At 43.5% G+C, this 18,246-nt stretch overlaps 1 protein-coding gene across 4 annotated transcripts in view; it reads right to left on the bottom strand.

The window, feature by feature from the left end:
* WDR7 (WD repeat domain 7) overlaps nt 1–18,246 on the bottom strand; it is a 583,445-nt gene that overhangs the window by 135,362 nt on the left and 429,837 nt on the right. For all 4 annotated transcript variants that reach the window (XM_040337465.1, XM_040337471.1, XM_040337480.1 and 1 more), the window contains one exon: nt 928–1,045. In XM_040337465.1, the coding sequence (XP_040193399.1) occupies nt 928–1,045 (118 nt within the window). The remainder of the gene's footprint in view (nt 1–927; nt 1,046–18,246) is intronic.

Below are 18,246 nucleotides of genomic sequence, written 5' to 3'. Positions count from 1 at the left end.
ATACCTCTACTAGCTCCTGACAGCTGCCTTGTCTAATCTTCAACAATCAGTGACCAGCAATTACCCTCAAATAAAACTCTCCTTCCTATTTCTGCTATTACATGCACTTTCTGGGATTTCAGCATGCTAAAGTGTGCAGCCAGCCCAGTTTTCATGGGAGATATTTCCCAACAAAATATATTGCCAAAGAGTTTATATCATATTGTTACATTTTTCTTATCAAACCTTTGGATTTTGCTTCCTAAAGAATTGCTCCTATAATCTGAATATGTACCTCTTCCATGGGCGGCTAGTCCAAGCTCTGTTGTCTACAAGTGCCAACGCCTCTAAAAGAATCTTCAGCATTGGAATTTTGTGTATAAGGTTCCTGGCCCCTGTTGGCTCAATGATTTCTCCTACCAGACCCTGTGTTGCTACTGTCCCCTTTAGTAATGCAGGGGCCTGCAGACGGAACCACAGCATAGAGAGGGGAGCTGTCGTCAAACACTTGCGTAAAGTGTTCAATGCTTAAAATTCTGGTAGGAGGTTTTAGCACTTGAAGACGGTGTGGTTTGAACTCACTGCCCAATGGACAGGCAAGTATTCACTCTTCAATGGCATGAGCAGTTCTTTAGATTTTCCTTTTTGGTAAGCAGCAGAGTTGCTTAAATGAATTTGTCTGAATGGTTCTACAGTGAGATCAAACCGAGGGGGTGCTCTAAAAGGCTGAACAATATGGAGCCTGCTGTCCCGATTTGTTGAGCCCCGTCTTAATGAACTGCGGTTTTCTCAAAATTGTCTCTTCCGAATAGGATTAGAATTTTTTTTACGGAACCCCTTAGATAATGTACAACTGGGAAGAAGGCAATTAACAAAAAAAGAAACAGGTTTTACCATTCAGAAAGAATTTGGTGCAGATGCAATGAAAAGATGGAGAAAAGGTTTTACCTCCTTAGCAATCGTTGTTATGAAGGCGGGTGGTCTGGCCGTGGCAATGAGCGACAGAGCGTGTCGTGCCGAGCGGGCCGAGTCCGCTGCCGGGCTCAGGGGCAACCCGATTGTGATGCTAAATAGGGATCAGGCAGAAAGGAAGAAGAATAAAAAAAAGGAGGCATTAGAAACATATAGAGTGAAAAGATTAGACACAGCTTATAATGTCAGTTCAAGGTCAATGGGATCACTCAAACAGTTAGAATATAATGGACTCCCAACAATAAGCAGTGATTAGGAGTCAGGGTGTTCCTGCATCACATACAAAATCGAATAATTAAGCATGAAGATTGAAAACAGTATGTGAATCTGTCCGAAGTGTTAAAAGGGTCTTGTTAACAAATGATGCAGCCCCGGCTCTGAATACATATCACAAAAGACCAGGGCCCAACAACAGCACTGTTTCCAATATTCAGGCAGGGTTTTATATGGCAGATGGATGTGTTTAATAAAAACACTTCCTGTGCCTGTCCCAGAGTCCTTTACAGTTGCTGAATGTCAAAAGCCACCATTTCTACAATGGATGAAAGGCTGCGTTACAAAACCTGTATACCAATAATACATGAAAACATGTTCAAAAGCAGGATAAAATGAATGCAATATTCAGCCTCTCTTCAAATTCAAATAGCAGATTTAAAACCAAAACGTATAAATACATTGTGGACAGAGTAGGGATTGATTACGGTGTATACATAGCTTAAATGTTTTTTTTGGACACAGTAGGGAAATGTTTAAACCACCATCAGGTTATTTTTTGCTGTCTGTATTCCTCTACAATGATCTTCCTGGAGACACCACAGGAAAAGAGATGAAAATCTCCCCAAAAGTTAAAGGGCGTACAAACCGGACGACATTTGGGCGGTATCAGCTGGTTCAAGAGAAACTAGTGGACATCCGGCCCATATTTTATTGGTTTAACTAGATTGACTATGTGACAGAAGCCAGCACTACTGAAAAAGGTCTGCCGATTGGCATCCGATCAGCTCTCTCAGCCAATGGCCGAGTGTGCTGGCTGGGGGGGGGGGGTCCGTCCTCCTGTCAGAACACATTAGCTTAACAGTGGAGATCACTGTACTAACATTGCAAACTTAGGAAAGCAGCTCCTCCCGCTAGGTTAAAGAACAAAAAACGAATAGTGCGTACTATAAGAGTAATTTCCATCTTAAAGTGGTTGTAAAGGTTCGAGTTTTTTCACCATAATGCATCCTAGGGGGGCTAGCTATTGCGGGGAGGAGCCGAGACAGCCGCCGAGGGACCCCAGAAGTCCAGGATCCGGAGCCACTCTGTGCAAAATGAACTGCACAGTGGAGATAAATATGACTTGTTTGTCTTCTTTTTTTTTATTAAACCTTTACAACCCCTTTAACCACTTGTCAACCGCCCGCCGTCTCCTGTTGTTCTGGGCGGACGTTATATGACGGTGCACCTTTAAAAGCCACTAGGGGGCGCGAGCGCGCCGCGTCACTGGGGACCTGATGCGCGTGCCCGGCGACCGCGATGGCCGCCGGGCACCCGCGATTGCCCAGTAACTGAGCAAGATAGTGGATCTGTGTGGTTATTATTTTTCGGTGTGAGGAAGGGTGCAGGTACGGGGAGGTAAAAAGTGGCTTAGTGGGTTTACTAGAAAGCTGGAACTTGGCTCTAAAAAAATAAATACCCCTTCACATCTAATGGTACCAGCCATGCCCTGAACCAGTGTATCTATTCTGGGCCCTGCCACCACCAGCCTATAGGACCTTCAGTAAACTGTAGAGTGTGTGCTGAAAAAGACTTTCTGATAATCATTCTGCAGAATTATTTAGGCAAGAAGCATAGCTTGTATATGGAATATGCAAACATAAATTGCAACCTCTAAAGCAGCCTTTCTCAACCTTTTTACCGCTGGGGAACCCTAAAAATAATTTTCAGGTCTCGGGGTACACCTGATAAAACCCATTCATTGGGGTCAATGGGAACAATGCCCCTTACTTTGGTGGTCAGTAAGAAGAATGCCCTTTTTTAAAATAGTGGTGAGAATGCCCCCTTACAGAGAACTATGAAGATCATTGGTGTCATATCACTGGCTCCTCCAAGTGGAATTGGCTCAGAACTATGTAGGCACCATCAATCAGGAGGTAAATCAGCCACAGCTCAAGGAACCCCTAGCCACCTCTGGAGGAACCCTAGGGTTCCACGGAACCCTGGTTGACAATGGCTGCTCTAAAGAGTAGGACCCTCCTTACCCTCTTGTATTAAATTGTATTGTAACTGTACTGTCTGCCTCCACTTTGTAAAGCACTTCAAAAACTTCTTGTGCTATATACCGTATTTATCGGCGTATACCGCACACTTTTTTCCCCTTAAAATAAGGGGAAAATCGTGTGTGTGCGATATACGCCGATACCCGCACTCAGTTTAAACACCTCCGCTGACATATACCGAGCGCAGTACACTCGGGTACATTCGGCCAGGCTCGGCTTCGCTCAGCTATGACTAAGCACTGACGCCAGTGCGAAACGTTGGCCATACTGATTTTTGTGGGCTTGCAGTGACTGTATGCACAGTTGAAAATAAAGACATCTCTTTTAAAGAAAACTTTGGAGTGCGGCTGTCCAGCTTTTGTTCTTTTGTTTTTTGCTCGGCTTCGCTCGTGGTCACGCTCTGTGACGTTTATGCGTGAGTAGCCGAGCGCGGCCGAACGTGCCGGAGTGTACTGCGCTCGGTATATGTCGGCAGAGGCATTCAAACTGAGCGCGGGAAGTGGGGATTCGACTCGGAGACAGCGCGGGAGAAGCCGGGAGGACACCACCGAGGCCGCAGACAGACGCCGGGCAAGACACCAAAACTAAGTATTAAAATGTTTTTTTTTACAGGAATTTTGGGTCTACATTAGGTCTATAAGCCGGAGCGCGCAATACCCCGATAAATACGGTAAATCCTGTATAATAACAATAATATGCAAATATGGCTTCCATAATGTTTATATATAAAATTATGAATTAGCTTGCACACCGATTTGTAATCATATAGAGATCACACTTGTTCTACTATGGTGAACAGTAAACAATTTATTCCCATAAATAGAGCTTATGATCGAATCCTCCCAACATGGTTGTGAACACACACAAACCTAAAACATTTCCTGAATTCAATTACCAGAAAACCATGGCAAGGTATATACTTATTGAAGTAGAAAGCAGAGATGACCTAATCAATCTGCTGCTCTTTCACTTTCCAATCAAGAGGCTTGGGGTGGGTAGAGGACATTCATGTATTCCTTAACTACCTAGCTGTATTTTGTGGTAGGACTGTTTAAATTGCAGAACTGGATGGACAGAATTACAGCTACCTTATATGTATTTCATCTATATATTTAAAGTAGCCGTTTGCCTGGAGTTCAGCGTTAATGTGTATGTCTAATCAAAACTTTTTTTTCCCCCCAACAATGCCGCAAGTAGCATTAAAAAAAACTGTCACGAGTTCCCATCCTTCCCCATTACCTAAAAGTAGAAAAAAAAAATTCACACACAGTTTAAGCTAAACACGTGCACATTACACATGTTTTATATATATATATATATATATATATATATATATATATATATATATATATATATATATATAATCACATATACACAGTGGGGAAAATATTTATTTAAATCCCCTGCAGATGTTGTGAGTTTGCCCACTTACATAGACATAAAGGGTCTATAATTTTTTTATCATAGGAGTATTTGAGACAGAATATCAACCAAAAAGCCAGAAAAAAAACACATGATACAAATGTTATACATTGAGTTGCAGTTCAGTGAATAAAATAAGTATTTCATCCCCAAGCAAAACATGACTTAGAACTTGGTGATGAAACCCTTGTAGGCCAATCACAGAGGTAGGATGTTTCTTGTAGTTGGTTACCAGGTTTGCACACATCTCAGGAGCATAGGTGTGTGCAGCCTATTGCATTAGGGTGTTCACGACAAAGCTCAAACATGTGTGTGTCTGTGTGTGCATTATATATATACACACACAGACACAGAGGTGAAACTCTAAAAATGTTAATATTGTGCAAAAGTTCATTTATTTCACTAATGCAACTTAAAAGGTTAAACTAGCATATGAGATAGACTCATTAAATGCAAAGCAAGATAGTTCAAGCCGTGATTTGTCATAATTGTGATGATTATTTCTATGACACAGCTCATGAAAACCCCAAATCCACAATCTCAGAAAATTTGAATATTGTGAAAAGGTGCAATATTCTAGACTCAAGGTGTCCCACTGTAATCAGCTAATTAAGCCATAACACCTGCAAAGGGTTCCTGAGCCTTTAAATGGTCTCTCAGTCTGGTTCAGTAGGAATCACAATCATGGAAAAGACTGATGTCCTGACAGATGTGCAGAAAATCATCATTGACCCCTCCATAAGGAGGGAAAGCCTCAAAAGGTAATTACAAAAGAAGTTTGATGTTCCCAAAGTGCTGTTTTAAAGCACATTGATAGAAAGTTATGTGGAAGGGAAAAGTGTGGAAGAAAAAGGTGCACAAGCAGCAGGGATGACCGCAGCCTGGAGATGATTGTCAGGAAAGGCCATTCAAAAGTGTTGGGGACTTTCACAAGGAGTGGACTGGGCTGGAGTCAGTGCATCACGAGCCACCACACACAGACGGATCCTGGACATGGGCTTCAAATGTCGTATTCCTCTTGTCAAGCCACTCCTGACCAACAAACAACGTCAGAAGCGTCTTACCTGGGCTATAGAAAAAACATACCTGGTCTGTTGCTCAGTGGTCCAAAGTCCTCTTTTCTGATGAGAGCAAAGTTTGCATCTCATTTGGAACCCAAAGGACCCAGAGTTTGGAGGAAGAATGGAGAGGCACACACTGCAAGATGCTTGAAGACCAGTGTGAAGTTTCCACAGTCTGTGTTGATTTGGGGAGCCGTGTCATCTGCGGGTGTTGGTCCACTGTGCTTTATTAAGTCCAAGGTAAACGCAGCCCTGAGATTATGGAGCACTTCATGATTCCTTTCACAGATGAACTTTATGGGGATGCTGACTTCCTTTTCCAGCACAACTTGGCACCTGCCCACACTGCCAAAAGCACCAAAACCTGGTTCTATGACCGTGGCATTACTGTACTTGATTAGCCAGCAAACTCACCTGACCTGAACCCCATAGAGAATCTATGGGCCATTGCCAAGAGAAAGATAAGACATGAGACCGAACAATGCAGAAGAGCTGAAGGTCGCCATTGAAGCTTCCTGGTCTTCCATAACACCTCATCAGTGCCACAGGCTGATAGCTTCCATGCCACGCCACATTGAGGCAGTAATTGCTGCAAAAGGGGCCCAAACCAAGTACTGACTACATATGCATGCTTATACTTTTTAGAGGTCTGATATTGTTCCATGTACAATCCTTGTTTTATTGATTGCATGTAATATTCTAATTTTCGGGGGAATGTGGATTTGGGGTTTTCATGAGCTGTAAGCCATAATCATCACAATTATGACAAAACACGTCTTGAACTATCTTGCTTTGCATGTAATGAGTCTCTCTCATATTATTAATTTCACCTTTTTAAGTTGCATTCGTGAAATAAATTAACTTTTGCACGATATTCAAATTTTTTCGAGTTTCACCTGTGTGTATGTATGTATGTATATATATATATATATATATATATATATATATATATATATATATATATATATATACATACATACATACATACACACACACACACACTCTTACAAATAAAAAGTGAAACATTTTAAAATGTATAAAAACTTTTTTTTAACACTTATCAATGTTGAAAAATATTTCTAGAAGGTGGTCAGGTCAGCCATAGCAGCCCCCTCACAGCACAGAGCATTTTACTTCATTATGCGCTACACCCACCCACCCCCATCCCCCCTGCTGCAGTGCCACGCACACACACACTGCTAGAGTCTGTGCCCCCAACATCCCCCTTACCAGTGATATCTCCTGAGTCCCAAGTCCTGGCACATCCTCCTCACCTCATGTTGTTGTGTTGTCGCCACTGCAGGGCAGAAGCTGGGAGGCGGGGCACTCGGAGGTGGAGCAGGGAGGAAAAAGTTACCTCCACCTCCTCCTCTGCCTGGGACGGTCCTGGCATCCAATAATTTTCTCAGACAAAGGGCAGTGGTGGGCTGCGGAAGCCCCGCGGTGGCAGCGGGCAAGACTTGTTTAAAAACAGTGGGATTAATCCAGCCCTGATGCTACCTCTGTAGTTATGGTTATAGCATCCCTGACAGCAGGCGGCGGAGTGATATTCAGCTGTCAGGGATGCAGTAGCCAGAACTATAGAAGTAGCATTGGAAAATGCGGCCATTTGCCTGCTTACTCCGCGGTCAGTGGCTGCACTCACAGGAGTTATACAGCCAACTGAAAAACAGTCCCACTCGCATAGTTGCAGCATTCACATTGTCCATCAGCAGAGGTGCCAAAATGGAGATCAGGATGTACTCGGCACACCCTGTGCGCATGCCTATGCTCAGGAGGGATTTTGGTCCACTTTTCTTTACAGATCTTCTCTAAATTTAGGTCTCTTGGCTGTCGCTTGGCAACTAAGTTTCAGCTCTCTCCATAAATTTTCTGGAGGATTAAGGTCTGGACACTGGCTAGGCCACTCCATGACCTTAATGAGCTTCTTCTTGAGCTTTGGTGGTATGTTTTGGGTCATTGTCATGTCGGAAGACCCATGCATGACCCATCTTCAGTGTTCTGGCTGAGGGAAGACAGTTCTCATCCAAAATGTTACAATACATAGTACCGACCACTGGCCCCTTCATGCGACAAAGTCGGCCTGTACCTTTAGTAGAGAAACAGCTCCAAAGCATCATGTTTCCACCTCCATGCTGGACTGTAGGGATGGTGTTCTTAGGGTCATAGTCAGCATTTTTCTTCCTCCAAACACTGGAAGTCGAGTTAATGCCAAGGAGCTAAAAAAAATTCTCATCTGACTGCAGCACTTTCTCCCAGTCCTTCTCTGAATCATTTAGATGTTCATTGGCAAACTTCAGATGGACCTGCACATGTGCCTTCTTGCAGAGGGGGACCTTGCGGGCGCTGCAGAATTTCAATCCATGGCGGAGTATTGTGTTACCAATGGTTTGTTTGGTGAATGTGGTCCCAACTGCCTTAAGATAATTTACAAGCTCCTCCCATGAATGTTATGGGGCGATTCCTCACTTTTCTCACGATTATCCTTACTCCAGGAAACAAAATCTTGCATGAAGCTCCAGACCGAGGGGCGATCGGTGGTTATTTTGTATTTCTACCGTTTGCGAATAATCACCAAGCTTCTTGCTGATTGTCTTGTAGCCTATTCCAGCCTTGTGCAGGTCAAAATTGTTGTCCCTGTCTTCCTAACAGCTCTTTGGTCTTGCCCATGACGGTGAGGTTTGAATGGAAGAAAGAGATTCTGTGGACAGGTGTCTTTTATAAACATGAGTTTTCGTTGACAGGACTAATCTGTGTACCACATGAGCATCCAGTCTGTGGGAGCCAGAATTATTGTTGGTTGGTAGGGGATCAATTATTTATTTTACTCACGGAAATGCAACTGCATTTCTAAGATTTGCATCATGTGTTTTTTCTGAATTTTTGGTTGATATTCTGTCTCTATCATTTAAAATACATCTATGATAACAATTATAGACCCTTCATTTCTTTTGTAAGTGGGCAAACTTACAAAATCTGCAGGGGATCAAATAATAATTTTCCCCATTGTTTACGTATGTGTGTGTGTGTATATATATATATATATATATATATATATATATATATATATATATATATATATATATATATAAATTGAGCATTCAATTCTAGACAAAAGTGAAACAGAATCCTGCAGACAAAAGCTGCCTCTCGCCCCCAATTTCGTCACAGATTTGCACTGGTACTAATTTCTTTCCCCTCATTGCTGGCTGGGTATAAAACAGTTTGGAAAGCAACAGGCTTCTTGCTAATTCATTAACATCGCTCAGGAGGGGTACGACGTGGTCAGAGATTAACCCCATCCTGCAGCTGGACCAGCTGGCTCACTTGTCGCCTTTCAGAGGAAAAGATTTGAGCTGCCACACGGCACCAAAGCCTGAGCTGCAAACAAAGGCAGGTATTAGGAGGCCTATTCCAGCAGCATCACCAACTGTTACACATTCTTTAGAACAATGATAAGGTTTGACTGAGCGCCGTCCAATGTCCAAGGGATGTTCAGGCAGAAAACTGCCAAGGAAGAAGAGGAAAAAAAAAAGTAGGAACTTATGCAGACAAACTTTAGCTGTTGAGAATGCTCAAAACATTGATAAAGTTTTTTTTCCCATTAAAGTGTTCACCTTTACATAAAAATATGAACACTGTACCACCTCCACGCTGTACTTACCTCTGGAAATGCTGAGCTTTCAGTGCCCCGACAGCAAGTCCAGTGGTCCAGGGATTTGAAATTCCGGCTCTTCCTCTTCTCTGTGCAGCTTGTTCAAGATGGACCAGGGCAATACTGATTGATAAGCGCCTGCTAAGTAGTGACTCGGGGCACTGACAGCTCAGAATGTCTGGAGGTAAGTACAACGATGACCGGGGAGAAAAGGGATGGCGTTAGTTCATTTTTTTGTGAAAGCTGAACACTTTAAACAGCAACTGCAGATCATAATCAAAAACCGTAGACCATACTATCCAGCATACACTACAGCGGTGTAAAAGTTAGAAAACGCCATTGAGTTTATCTTAAAATCCATCTAAAGCCTATATTATTTAAGTTAAAAATAGGCATTTTTAGGGGAACTTGGCATGGAAAATGGGATTTTTGTACTCACCGTAAAATCCATTTCTCTGAGTTCATCGACAGACACAGCGCCTCCTTAATCTTGACCATTGGGTTATATCGCCTCTGCAGGAGTAAGACTAGGCAGAACAAAAAACACCTGGCTACGCCCATGGGCTGTCCTCAGTCAGTATATAACCCCCTTCCTGCTCTAGGTATTCAGTTTAGTAGCAAGCAGTAATAGAAGTATCAAAAATCCCATCTTCTCTTTTATCGACGGACACAGCGCCTCCTTAATCTTGACCATTTGAACGTCCAAAAACAGTGCCAAAGAAAAATGAGGGGTGGGCAAAATAACCCAATGCTACCCACAAGAGCCCTAACCAGAACACAAGAGCTTTAACCGGGTCACAGGAACCCCATCTGAAATAAAAAAAATTAAAGAAAAAAAAAAACCCTGAAGAGGGAACCCCCTCTTAAACAGCAGCCTGCAAAACCTTGCGGCCAAAAGAAGCATCCGCAGATGCCAAAATATATCTACTTTATAGAATTTAGTGAAGGTATGCATTGACGACCAAGTGGCCGCCTTGCAAACCTTTGATATTGACGTTTGATGACGGAAGGCCCAAGAAGTACTAAGCGCCCGAATAGAATGCGCCGTGACAGGGAAAGGAGGAATCCAATCTTTAATAGAATAGGCCTGAATCACAGTCTTTTTGATGTATCTGGAGATTGTAGCCGAAGTAGCAACCATCCCTTTCCTTGGTCCCTGTGTAACCAAAAAAAGGTAAAATTTGCTAGGACCAAAAGATCCCAGCAAGAATTTAGGTCCTTACTCCTGACTAGACAGAAAAAAAAACTGAATACCTAGAGCAGGGAGGGGTTATATACTGACCGAGGACAGCCCATGGGCATAGCCAGGTGTTTTTTGTTCTGCCTAGTCCTACTCCTGCAGAGGCGATATAACCCAATGGTCAAAATTAAGGAGGCGCTGTGTCCGTCGATAATAGAAAGAGAAATGTAATTTACTACTTTTTTTTTTAGTGGTCAGTGCAGTTGAGAAGCTAAATTTTTCCTGCACCTTACTAGTCAGTGCTGGAGATGGGAGCAACTGAGCAGGAGCCTTCACATATAACCCCTAAGGTCCAGCAGACTGAGCAATGTGCTACTAATCTAAAGAGCTATAATGGGGCTAGGTGTGACTGTTTACCAATATGGCTATAAACAGCCTATATGTAAGCAGCTATAGCAGCAGATAGAATAGCAAAAACAGTGCCTACACAACTGGTGTACCAGCAGGATCAGCGGGAGTCTACTTTACATATGTTGTTGAATTGTTTGACCAAAGTTCTACTTTAATATAGATTATTAAAAAAATCCATAGATTGTTTTTCAGCATGCTTCAAGCTGGAGCTGAATCCCTTGTTACACGATTCTGTTATCTGTAAAAAGAGGACGTGCCAGAACCAAAGAAGGGTTGTAAGGGGCCTGTGCCCGGACCCCCCTCCGACACCTGTAACAAGCAGAGGAGTGGCCACCCAATAGAAGTTTTTTTCTTATTCTTCCCTTTCGAATGGGGCTCATAAAACCAAAAAGCTATACTGACCAATCTGAAATCATCTCCTTTTGGTACAACTTCCACAAAGCATGTTCTGATCGGCTGCTGCACTTCACACCTACCATTATGCTCTTTGTTCTAAAAAAGACCAAAATCTTAGGCAAAATCGCTATTTAGGGGAGATTTTTTGTTTCCCCCAGAAGAAGAAATAAATGACATTGTGACTATGTTAGCAGTAAAGATGTAAATAATGCTTGGCGGAGTTCTTCTTTATACAAGCCAGCATTCGGTCTCTTATACACAGAAAACATGAGAAGTGTCTAATCCGATTTCGGCATATCTTGTCATGGTAGACATGGGCTTTGACCCGAGCTGTCACCTCAGCAATCAGAAGTGTAATCTTCATACTGTCAGGCCCTTGATAATAACTCTCTAACCGATTCAATCTTTCTGCTCAGAGTAAAAGCAAACTTCTCAACTCAATTATTCCATACTCATGTGATTCTAAATCAATGTTTATCTCATTCCCCTGCTCCTCCGAAGACAGAATACTAGTCAGCCACTTACCAAAATGCAGTGCAGCCTACCGGAATCTTTGGGTCTCTGGCAGCTGGAGAACTAAAAGTCCCAGCAAACAGAATGAGGGCAGATAGTGCTTTTCTTGTAGATAGGCAAGCTGGGGCTGCTTCCTGGGATATAAACGATAGAACTATCATTGGCATCACTTTAATGACACAGAGAGAATTTAAAAAAATCGGTAGCGACTGTGAAAGTGACTTGACTGTGATTGCATTGGAAGTGCCCAAAACAGGACTTAAAAGGAGAAGTCCAGCCTGAGCTTTTTAGGCTGGGCTTCTCCTCTGGGTCACAGGAGTGCAATTCGTTTTGAATTCGTTTTGAAGTCGGCTCTCTGCTGATGTCACTGCTTTCAGTCGGGGCAGCGTGTCATCCCAACTTCCAAGTCTGGATCCGCCAGCTGCCCTAATTGATGGCAGTCTCAGTGAGCCGCTGAGACAGCCGATCCCCGCCCCTCCACTGCTCAGCGCTCCAATGAGCGTGGAGAAGCAGAGAGGAAAGACACTGACCAACAGTCAGCAGCTTTCTTCTCGGGGATCTGTGAGAACCAAGCCATCGGCAGTGTTCGGTGGCTCGGTTCTCAGCGCAGAGACGGCGGAGGACAGATGGAGCATCGGTCTGATGCTCCATCCACAGAGGTAAGTATGAAAAAAAAATAGTAAACCTATACTTCTCTTTTAACGTAGAACTATGGGCAACACTTTTCATTTTGGATAGAGTAAAGCAGGGTTATAACCAGTCAGATTTTTTCCCGCCATCTCATCTCAATCCCATTGCAGAGATTTCCCTTCACTTCCTGTCCCATAGCCAAACAGGAAGTGAGAGGGAATCCTTGCAAATTAAATAAATTCTTCAGGGACCCCCAGGTCACCAGAATTAGTGTCCTCTTTTCTGGGGACAACACAAAATGTAGGCTTTTCTTTTACTTTCATTTTCAATAATAATGATAAACAGGACAAATAGAGAGAGTGAATCTCCTTAACGGGGGCACAGACAGCAATAAAAGCTGTCAAACATGTTTTGCCTTTAGTTATACTTTAAGAGGGTTTAAATATAAGCTCTACTGAAGACGTCTGCAGAGATAAAATGGGAGAATAATATCTAGAAGTGTCATAGAGCCTTGCAACCTACCTGTGATTGAGGACCATATGCACCCCCTTGGAACTTATGTAGCCATCTTCTCCCAGCAGACAGTGTTTTCCCTACCTAGGTGCTTACTCAGACCAGATCAGCAAGTATCTAGAGAAGTATTTCAGGACTGCTCTGCACTGGGTCCCTTTGCAGGTCCCTGAGGTCAGAGATGGTGCTCACTGTAGCATCCCATGCACACAAAAACTGGTTATAGTACTCATACTGCTAGAACTACTGTCCTGTACTGCTGTTCCTGCACTACTGGAACTCAGGCAAGCAAAGAACAACATTTAATTAGATTAGCCTCTACTGATTAAATAGTTTGCTTCATTTAACAGTTTCGTACTTCATCTGTGCAGTCCCTTCCCTTTTCAAATATTTTTCATATTTCCTGTAATAGACCTATGGAGAATATCAAATGAGGAAATCTTTTTTTGGGGGGGGGTTTGACGTCACATCATGGCGCACAAAACACACGAGGATTGCAGTAAACATACTATGCTGGATTGATATTGTCGGCCCAAGGCCCGTTTCACACAAGCGGACCCTGTTTGTCATTTTTTCATCCATCCGTTGACAGATGAATAATGGACATCAAATCATCTCTATGGAAAAAAGGATGTAAATGGATGATCATCCATTTACATCTGTTTACATGTTCTTCCGTCAACATCCGTTTTTTAGAACAGATCAAAGCTCTATTTTTCTTTTGTTAAAAAATGGGAAAAAGGGATGTAAATGGAAAACGGTCAGTTTTTACATGGAAGAATGGCTTTGGGACTCAGTTGGTTAAGGACTCTAGCTGGCAAAATTCTAACATTACATTCAGCTCACTACCGACATTGACAGTATGCAGATCTTTTTTTTTTTTTTTTGCTGTACATACCTCATATAGCTATTTTCTTACCCGGCTTCCGTGTAGTGAATCCCATGGGAGTGGGCGTTCCTATGCAGCAGTTAGTGATTGACGTGATGACAAAAACTCCCCCACCTGTCGCATAAGGAGCATCACGAGTTGCCGAAAGAAGCCAAACGTCGGTGCGCAGGCGCCGTATAGCGCCGACTCGACATTCGGCTTCTTTCGGCAACTCATGACGCTCCTTATGCGACGGGGGGGGTAGTTTTTTTCATCACGTCAATCACTAACTGCTGCATAGGAACGCCCACTCCCATGGGATTCACTACCCAGAAGCCGGCTAAGAAAATAGCTATACAAGGTATGTACAGCAAAAAAAAAAAAGGATCTGCATACTGTCAATGTCGGTAGTGAGCTGAATGTAATGTTAGAATTTTTTTTTAGGGTTAACCCCCGCTTTAAAAACGGATGTAAACTTCATACGTTTTTGCTTTGAAAAAAAGTGACTGAACTGATTAAACGAACGGTCCACATGCGTAATAGGGGCCTGAGGCTTGGCTTTCATGCTGTTACAGTCAAATGTGAATGTTTTGGATATGAGATATAATTTAAATAGAGACCGGTCATTTTAAAAGGATAAGCACTATGTACATTTTATTTCTTTAGGTGATGTGGATGAGTGGAAGTGAATCCAAGGAGAGGATCATAGACACAGGAGGTATCCATAGGAGTGGAACAACATTAAAGACTTCCGCAGTGGAAGAAAATCGCATATAGACCTATCATTGGTCTTATCCTCTAGGTGAGGGCACACCGGGTGAAGGGATGGTCACCGTTGCATGAAGAGTGTTGGATCACACAGTGGTGGACACTATTGATTTATTTGCACGTGTGGAAACCTTTTCAGCCCTTTCATAATTTTGCTGAAATTGGTGGTTTCTATAATAATATATACACTAAAAAGGGCATTGAAAGACTGTTTATTCACTTTTTGTATCACGTATATTTGACATTTATGCCTTGTGATAAGGTTTATTTATAGCAATATTGATTTTGGGGATATACAGTGGGGATTGAAAGTTTGGACACCCCAGGTAAAAATTTGTATTAATGTGCATAACGAAGCCAAGGAAAGATGGAAAAATCTCCAAAAGGCATCAAATTACAGATTAGACATTCTTATAATATGTCAAAAAAAGTTAGATTTTATTTCCATCATTTACACTTTCAAAATTACGGAAAACAAAAAAATGGCGCCTGCAAAAGTTTGGGCACCCTGCAGAGTTAATACCTTGTACTGCCCCCTTTGGCTAGAAGTCTGCTTTAAAGCGTAACTCCACTTTTGTTGAGAAATAAACACCCCCCTCCGCGGATGATCTATGTACATTGCAAGGATTATAGCAACCTTTGTTGCAGATTCCTACCCTTTGTTATTCTGAAGAAATCCCTGTGTGTTTATTTCACTGTGCTTCTGTGCCAAGTGGGTTTAATGCAGGGGTGTCCAAACTTTTTTCAAAGAGGGCCAGATTTGATGAAGTGAACATTCGTGAGGGCCGACCATTTTGCCTGACATTCTTTTAACCCTTACAAATTTGGTTTAAGTGTGTTCATCCAAGCACTGATGCCCAACAAGAATTCTCCAGCCTTTGGGGCTGTGTGTGGTGAAGAGATGAGCTTGGGCGTGTTATTTGGATATACCGTATTTAATGGCGTATAACACGCACCTTCACTTTAAGAGAGATTTTTTAAAATGTAAAATTAAGAACTGTGACGCAAAATAAAGGTCAGTGACCATCAATGCAGCTTTACCCGTGGCATGTATGCAGCATCACCATTGCCATGAATGCAGCCTCACCATTGCCATAAATGCAGCCTCACCATTGCCATAAATGCAGCCTCACCATTGCCATGAAGGCAGCCTCACCATTGCCATGAAGGCAGCCTCTGAATGCAGCCTCACCATTGCCATAAATGCAGCCTCACCATTGCCATTAAAGCAGCCTCTAAATGCAGCCTCACCATTGCCATAAATGCAGCCTCACCATTGCCATGAATGCAGCCTATGAATTCAGCCTCACCATTGCCATGAATGCAGCCTCACCATTGCCATCAGTGCAGCCTGATCGAAGGGGGGGGGGGGGACAGGTAAGGAGGCGGGACGAGCGCACAGATTTCATGCAGGAGAATCTCCTGTTTGCATGACGGATTCTTTAATACAAAGTCCCGCCTCCTATGATAGACAGAACAGTCGTCCAATGGCAGCCCAGGAGACAGGACTTCCTATTACAGACGCAGCTGAGAAAAGAGGAGATTCTCCTGTATTTAATCTGACGGCACTTGTCCCATCCCCTCCCTGTCCCCTCCAAGGCAGCGCCGATAAATACAGATATATATCCAAATTACCAGGGGGGCCACATTAAACCAGAACACGGGCCGCAATTGGCCTGCGGGCCGGACTTTGGACATGCCTGGTCTAATAGGAGTGGTTTCATAATTATCAGTGAGCTGCTGCACCTCCAGGGCACTAATGAGGAAAGCTGTTGGGCCTGCATCCCTTTAGATGGGTTCCTATTGGAATTCCATCTAAAAAAAAAAAAATTTTTGTTGCAGGGGATGCCTGAAATCTGACTTGTATCTTAAGCTTCTGGGAAGATTGGTGAGCCAATCACACATGCAGAAAACTATGTTTCTGGGGAGGGGTCAGTACACATTCTGTGCAGAAAAACTCCAGATATATTGCATTGCATTTATAGAAAATTACAGTGGCTGCAGATTGAAAAGGAAAAGGTAATTTTTAACTTCTTCAGCTCCGGAAGATTTTACCCCCTTCCTGACCAAAGCACTTTTTACAATTCGGCACTTTGTCGCTTTAACCAATGACTGCGCGGTCGTGCAACGCTGTAACCAAACAAAATTTGCGTCCTTTTTTTCCTACAAATTGAGCTTTCTTTTGGTGATATTTTATCACCTTTGGTAAAAAAAAAAAAAAACGCAATAAGCGTATATTGATTGGTTTGCGCAAAAGTTATAGCGTCTACAAAATAGGGGATAGAATTATGGCATTTTTTTTTTTTTTTTACTAGTAATAGCGGCGATCTGCGATTTTAACTGGGACTGTGACATTATGGCAGACAGATCGGACACACTTGACACTATTTTGGGACTTGCTATGCAAATGCACTGATTACTGTGTAAATGACACTGGCAGGGAAGGAATTACCCACTAGGGGGCGAGGAAGGGGTTAAAGCGGGGGTTCACCCAAAAATAATTTTTTAACATTACATTCAGCCGAGTTGTCCTAATGACAATCGGCTGTTTTTTTTCGTACATACCGTATTTCACCGCCGCTTCTGGGTATGTCTTCTGCGGGACTGGGCTTTCCTATCTGATTGACAGGCTTCCGACCGTTGCATACAGCGCATCACGAGTTGCCGAAAGTAGCCGAACGTCGGTGCGGCTCTACAAGGCGCCTGCGCACCGATGTTCGGCTTCTTTCGGCAACTCGTGACGCGTAGTATGCGACGGTCGAAGCCTGTCAATCAGATAGGAACGCCCAGTACCGCAGAAGACATACCCGTAAGCGGCGGTGAAATACGGTATGTACGGGGGAAAAAAAAACACAGCCGATTGTCATTAGGACAACTCGGCTGAATGCAATGTTAAAAATTTATTTTTTGGGTGAACCTCCACTTTAAAGCGATTCTCCACCCTAAAGTGGAGTCCCGCTGATCGGAACCCTCCCCCCCTCCGGTGTCACATTTGCCACCTTTCAGGGGGGAGGGGGGTGCAGATACCTGTCTAAAGACAGGTATTTGCACCCACTTCCGGCCCGGCATTCACGGGCAAAAGACGGGCATTGCGTCACATCCCGTCGCCCCCCCCCCCCCGTTGTGTGCTGGGAACACTCGGCTCCCAGCACACAGCGGGAGCCAATCGGCGGGCGCGGCGTGACTCGCGCATGCGCCGTAGGGAACCGGGCAGTGAAGCCGCAGCGCTTCACTTCCTGGTTCCCTCAGCGTGGATGGAGGGGGGAGCAGCAGGGTGACGAGCGATTGCTCGTGCTCTGCTGCGGACGGCGCTGGACTCCAGGACAGGTAAGTGTCCTTATATTAAAAGTCAGCAGCTGCAGTATTTGTAGCTGCTGGCTTTTAATATTTTTTTGGGGTGGAACATCCGCTTTAAGTGTGTCCGAGGGAGAAATTCTAACTGTGTGGGGGCTGGGCTACGAGTTACATGACAGATCACTACTCCCGATGACAGGGAGCCGCAGATCACTGTCCTGTCACTAGACAAAACAGGGAAATGCCTTAATTTCATTAGCATCTCCTCGTTCTGCAGCTCACGGGCACCCGGCGGACATCGAATCCGCGCCCGCATGGCGGCAAATTCA

The sequence above is a fragment of the Rana temporaria genome, chromosome 1 (genome assembly GCF_905171775.1).
Source record: "Rana temporaria chromosome 1, aRanTem1.1, whole genome shotgun sequence".
NCBI classification, from domain to species: domain Eukaryota; kingdom Metazoa; phylum Chordata; class Amphibia; order Anura; family Ranidae; genus Rana; species Rana temporaria.
This window is presented reverse-complemented; position numbering and strand designations above follow the sequence as displayed.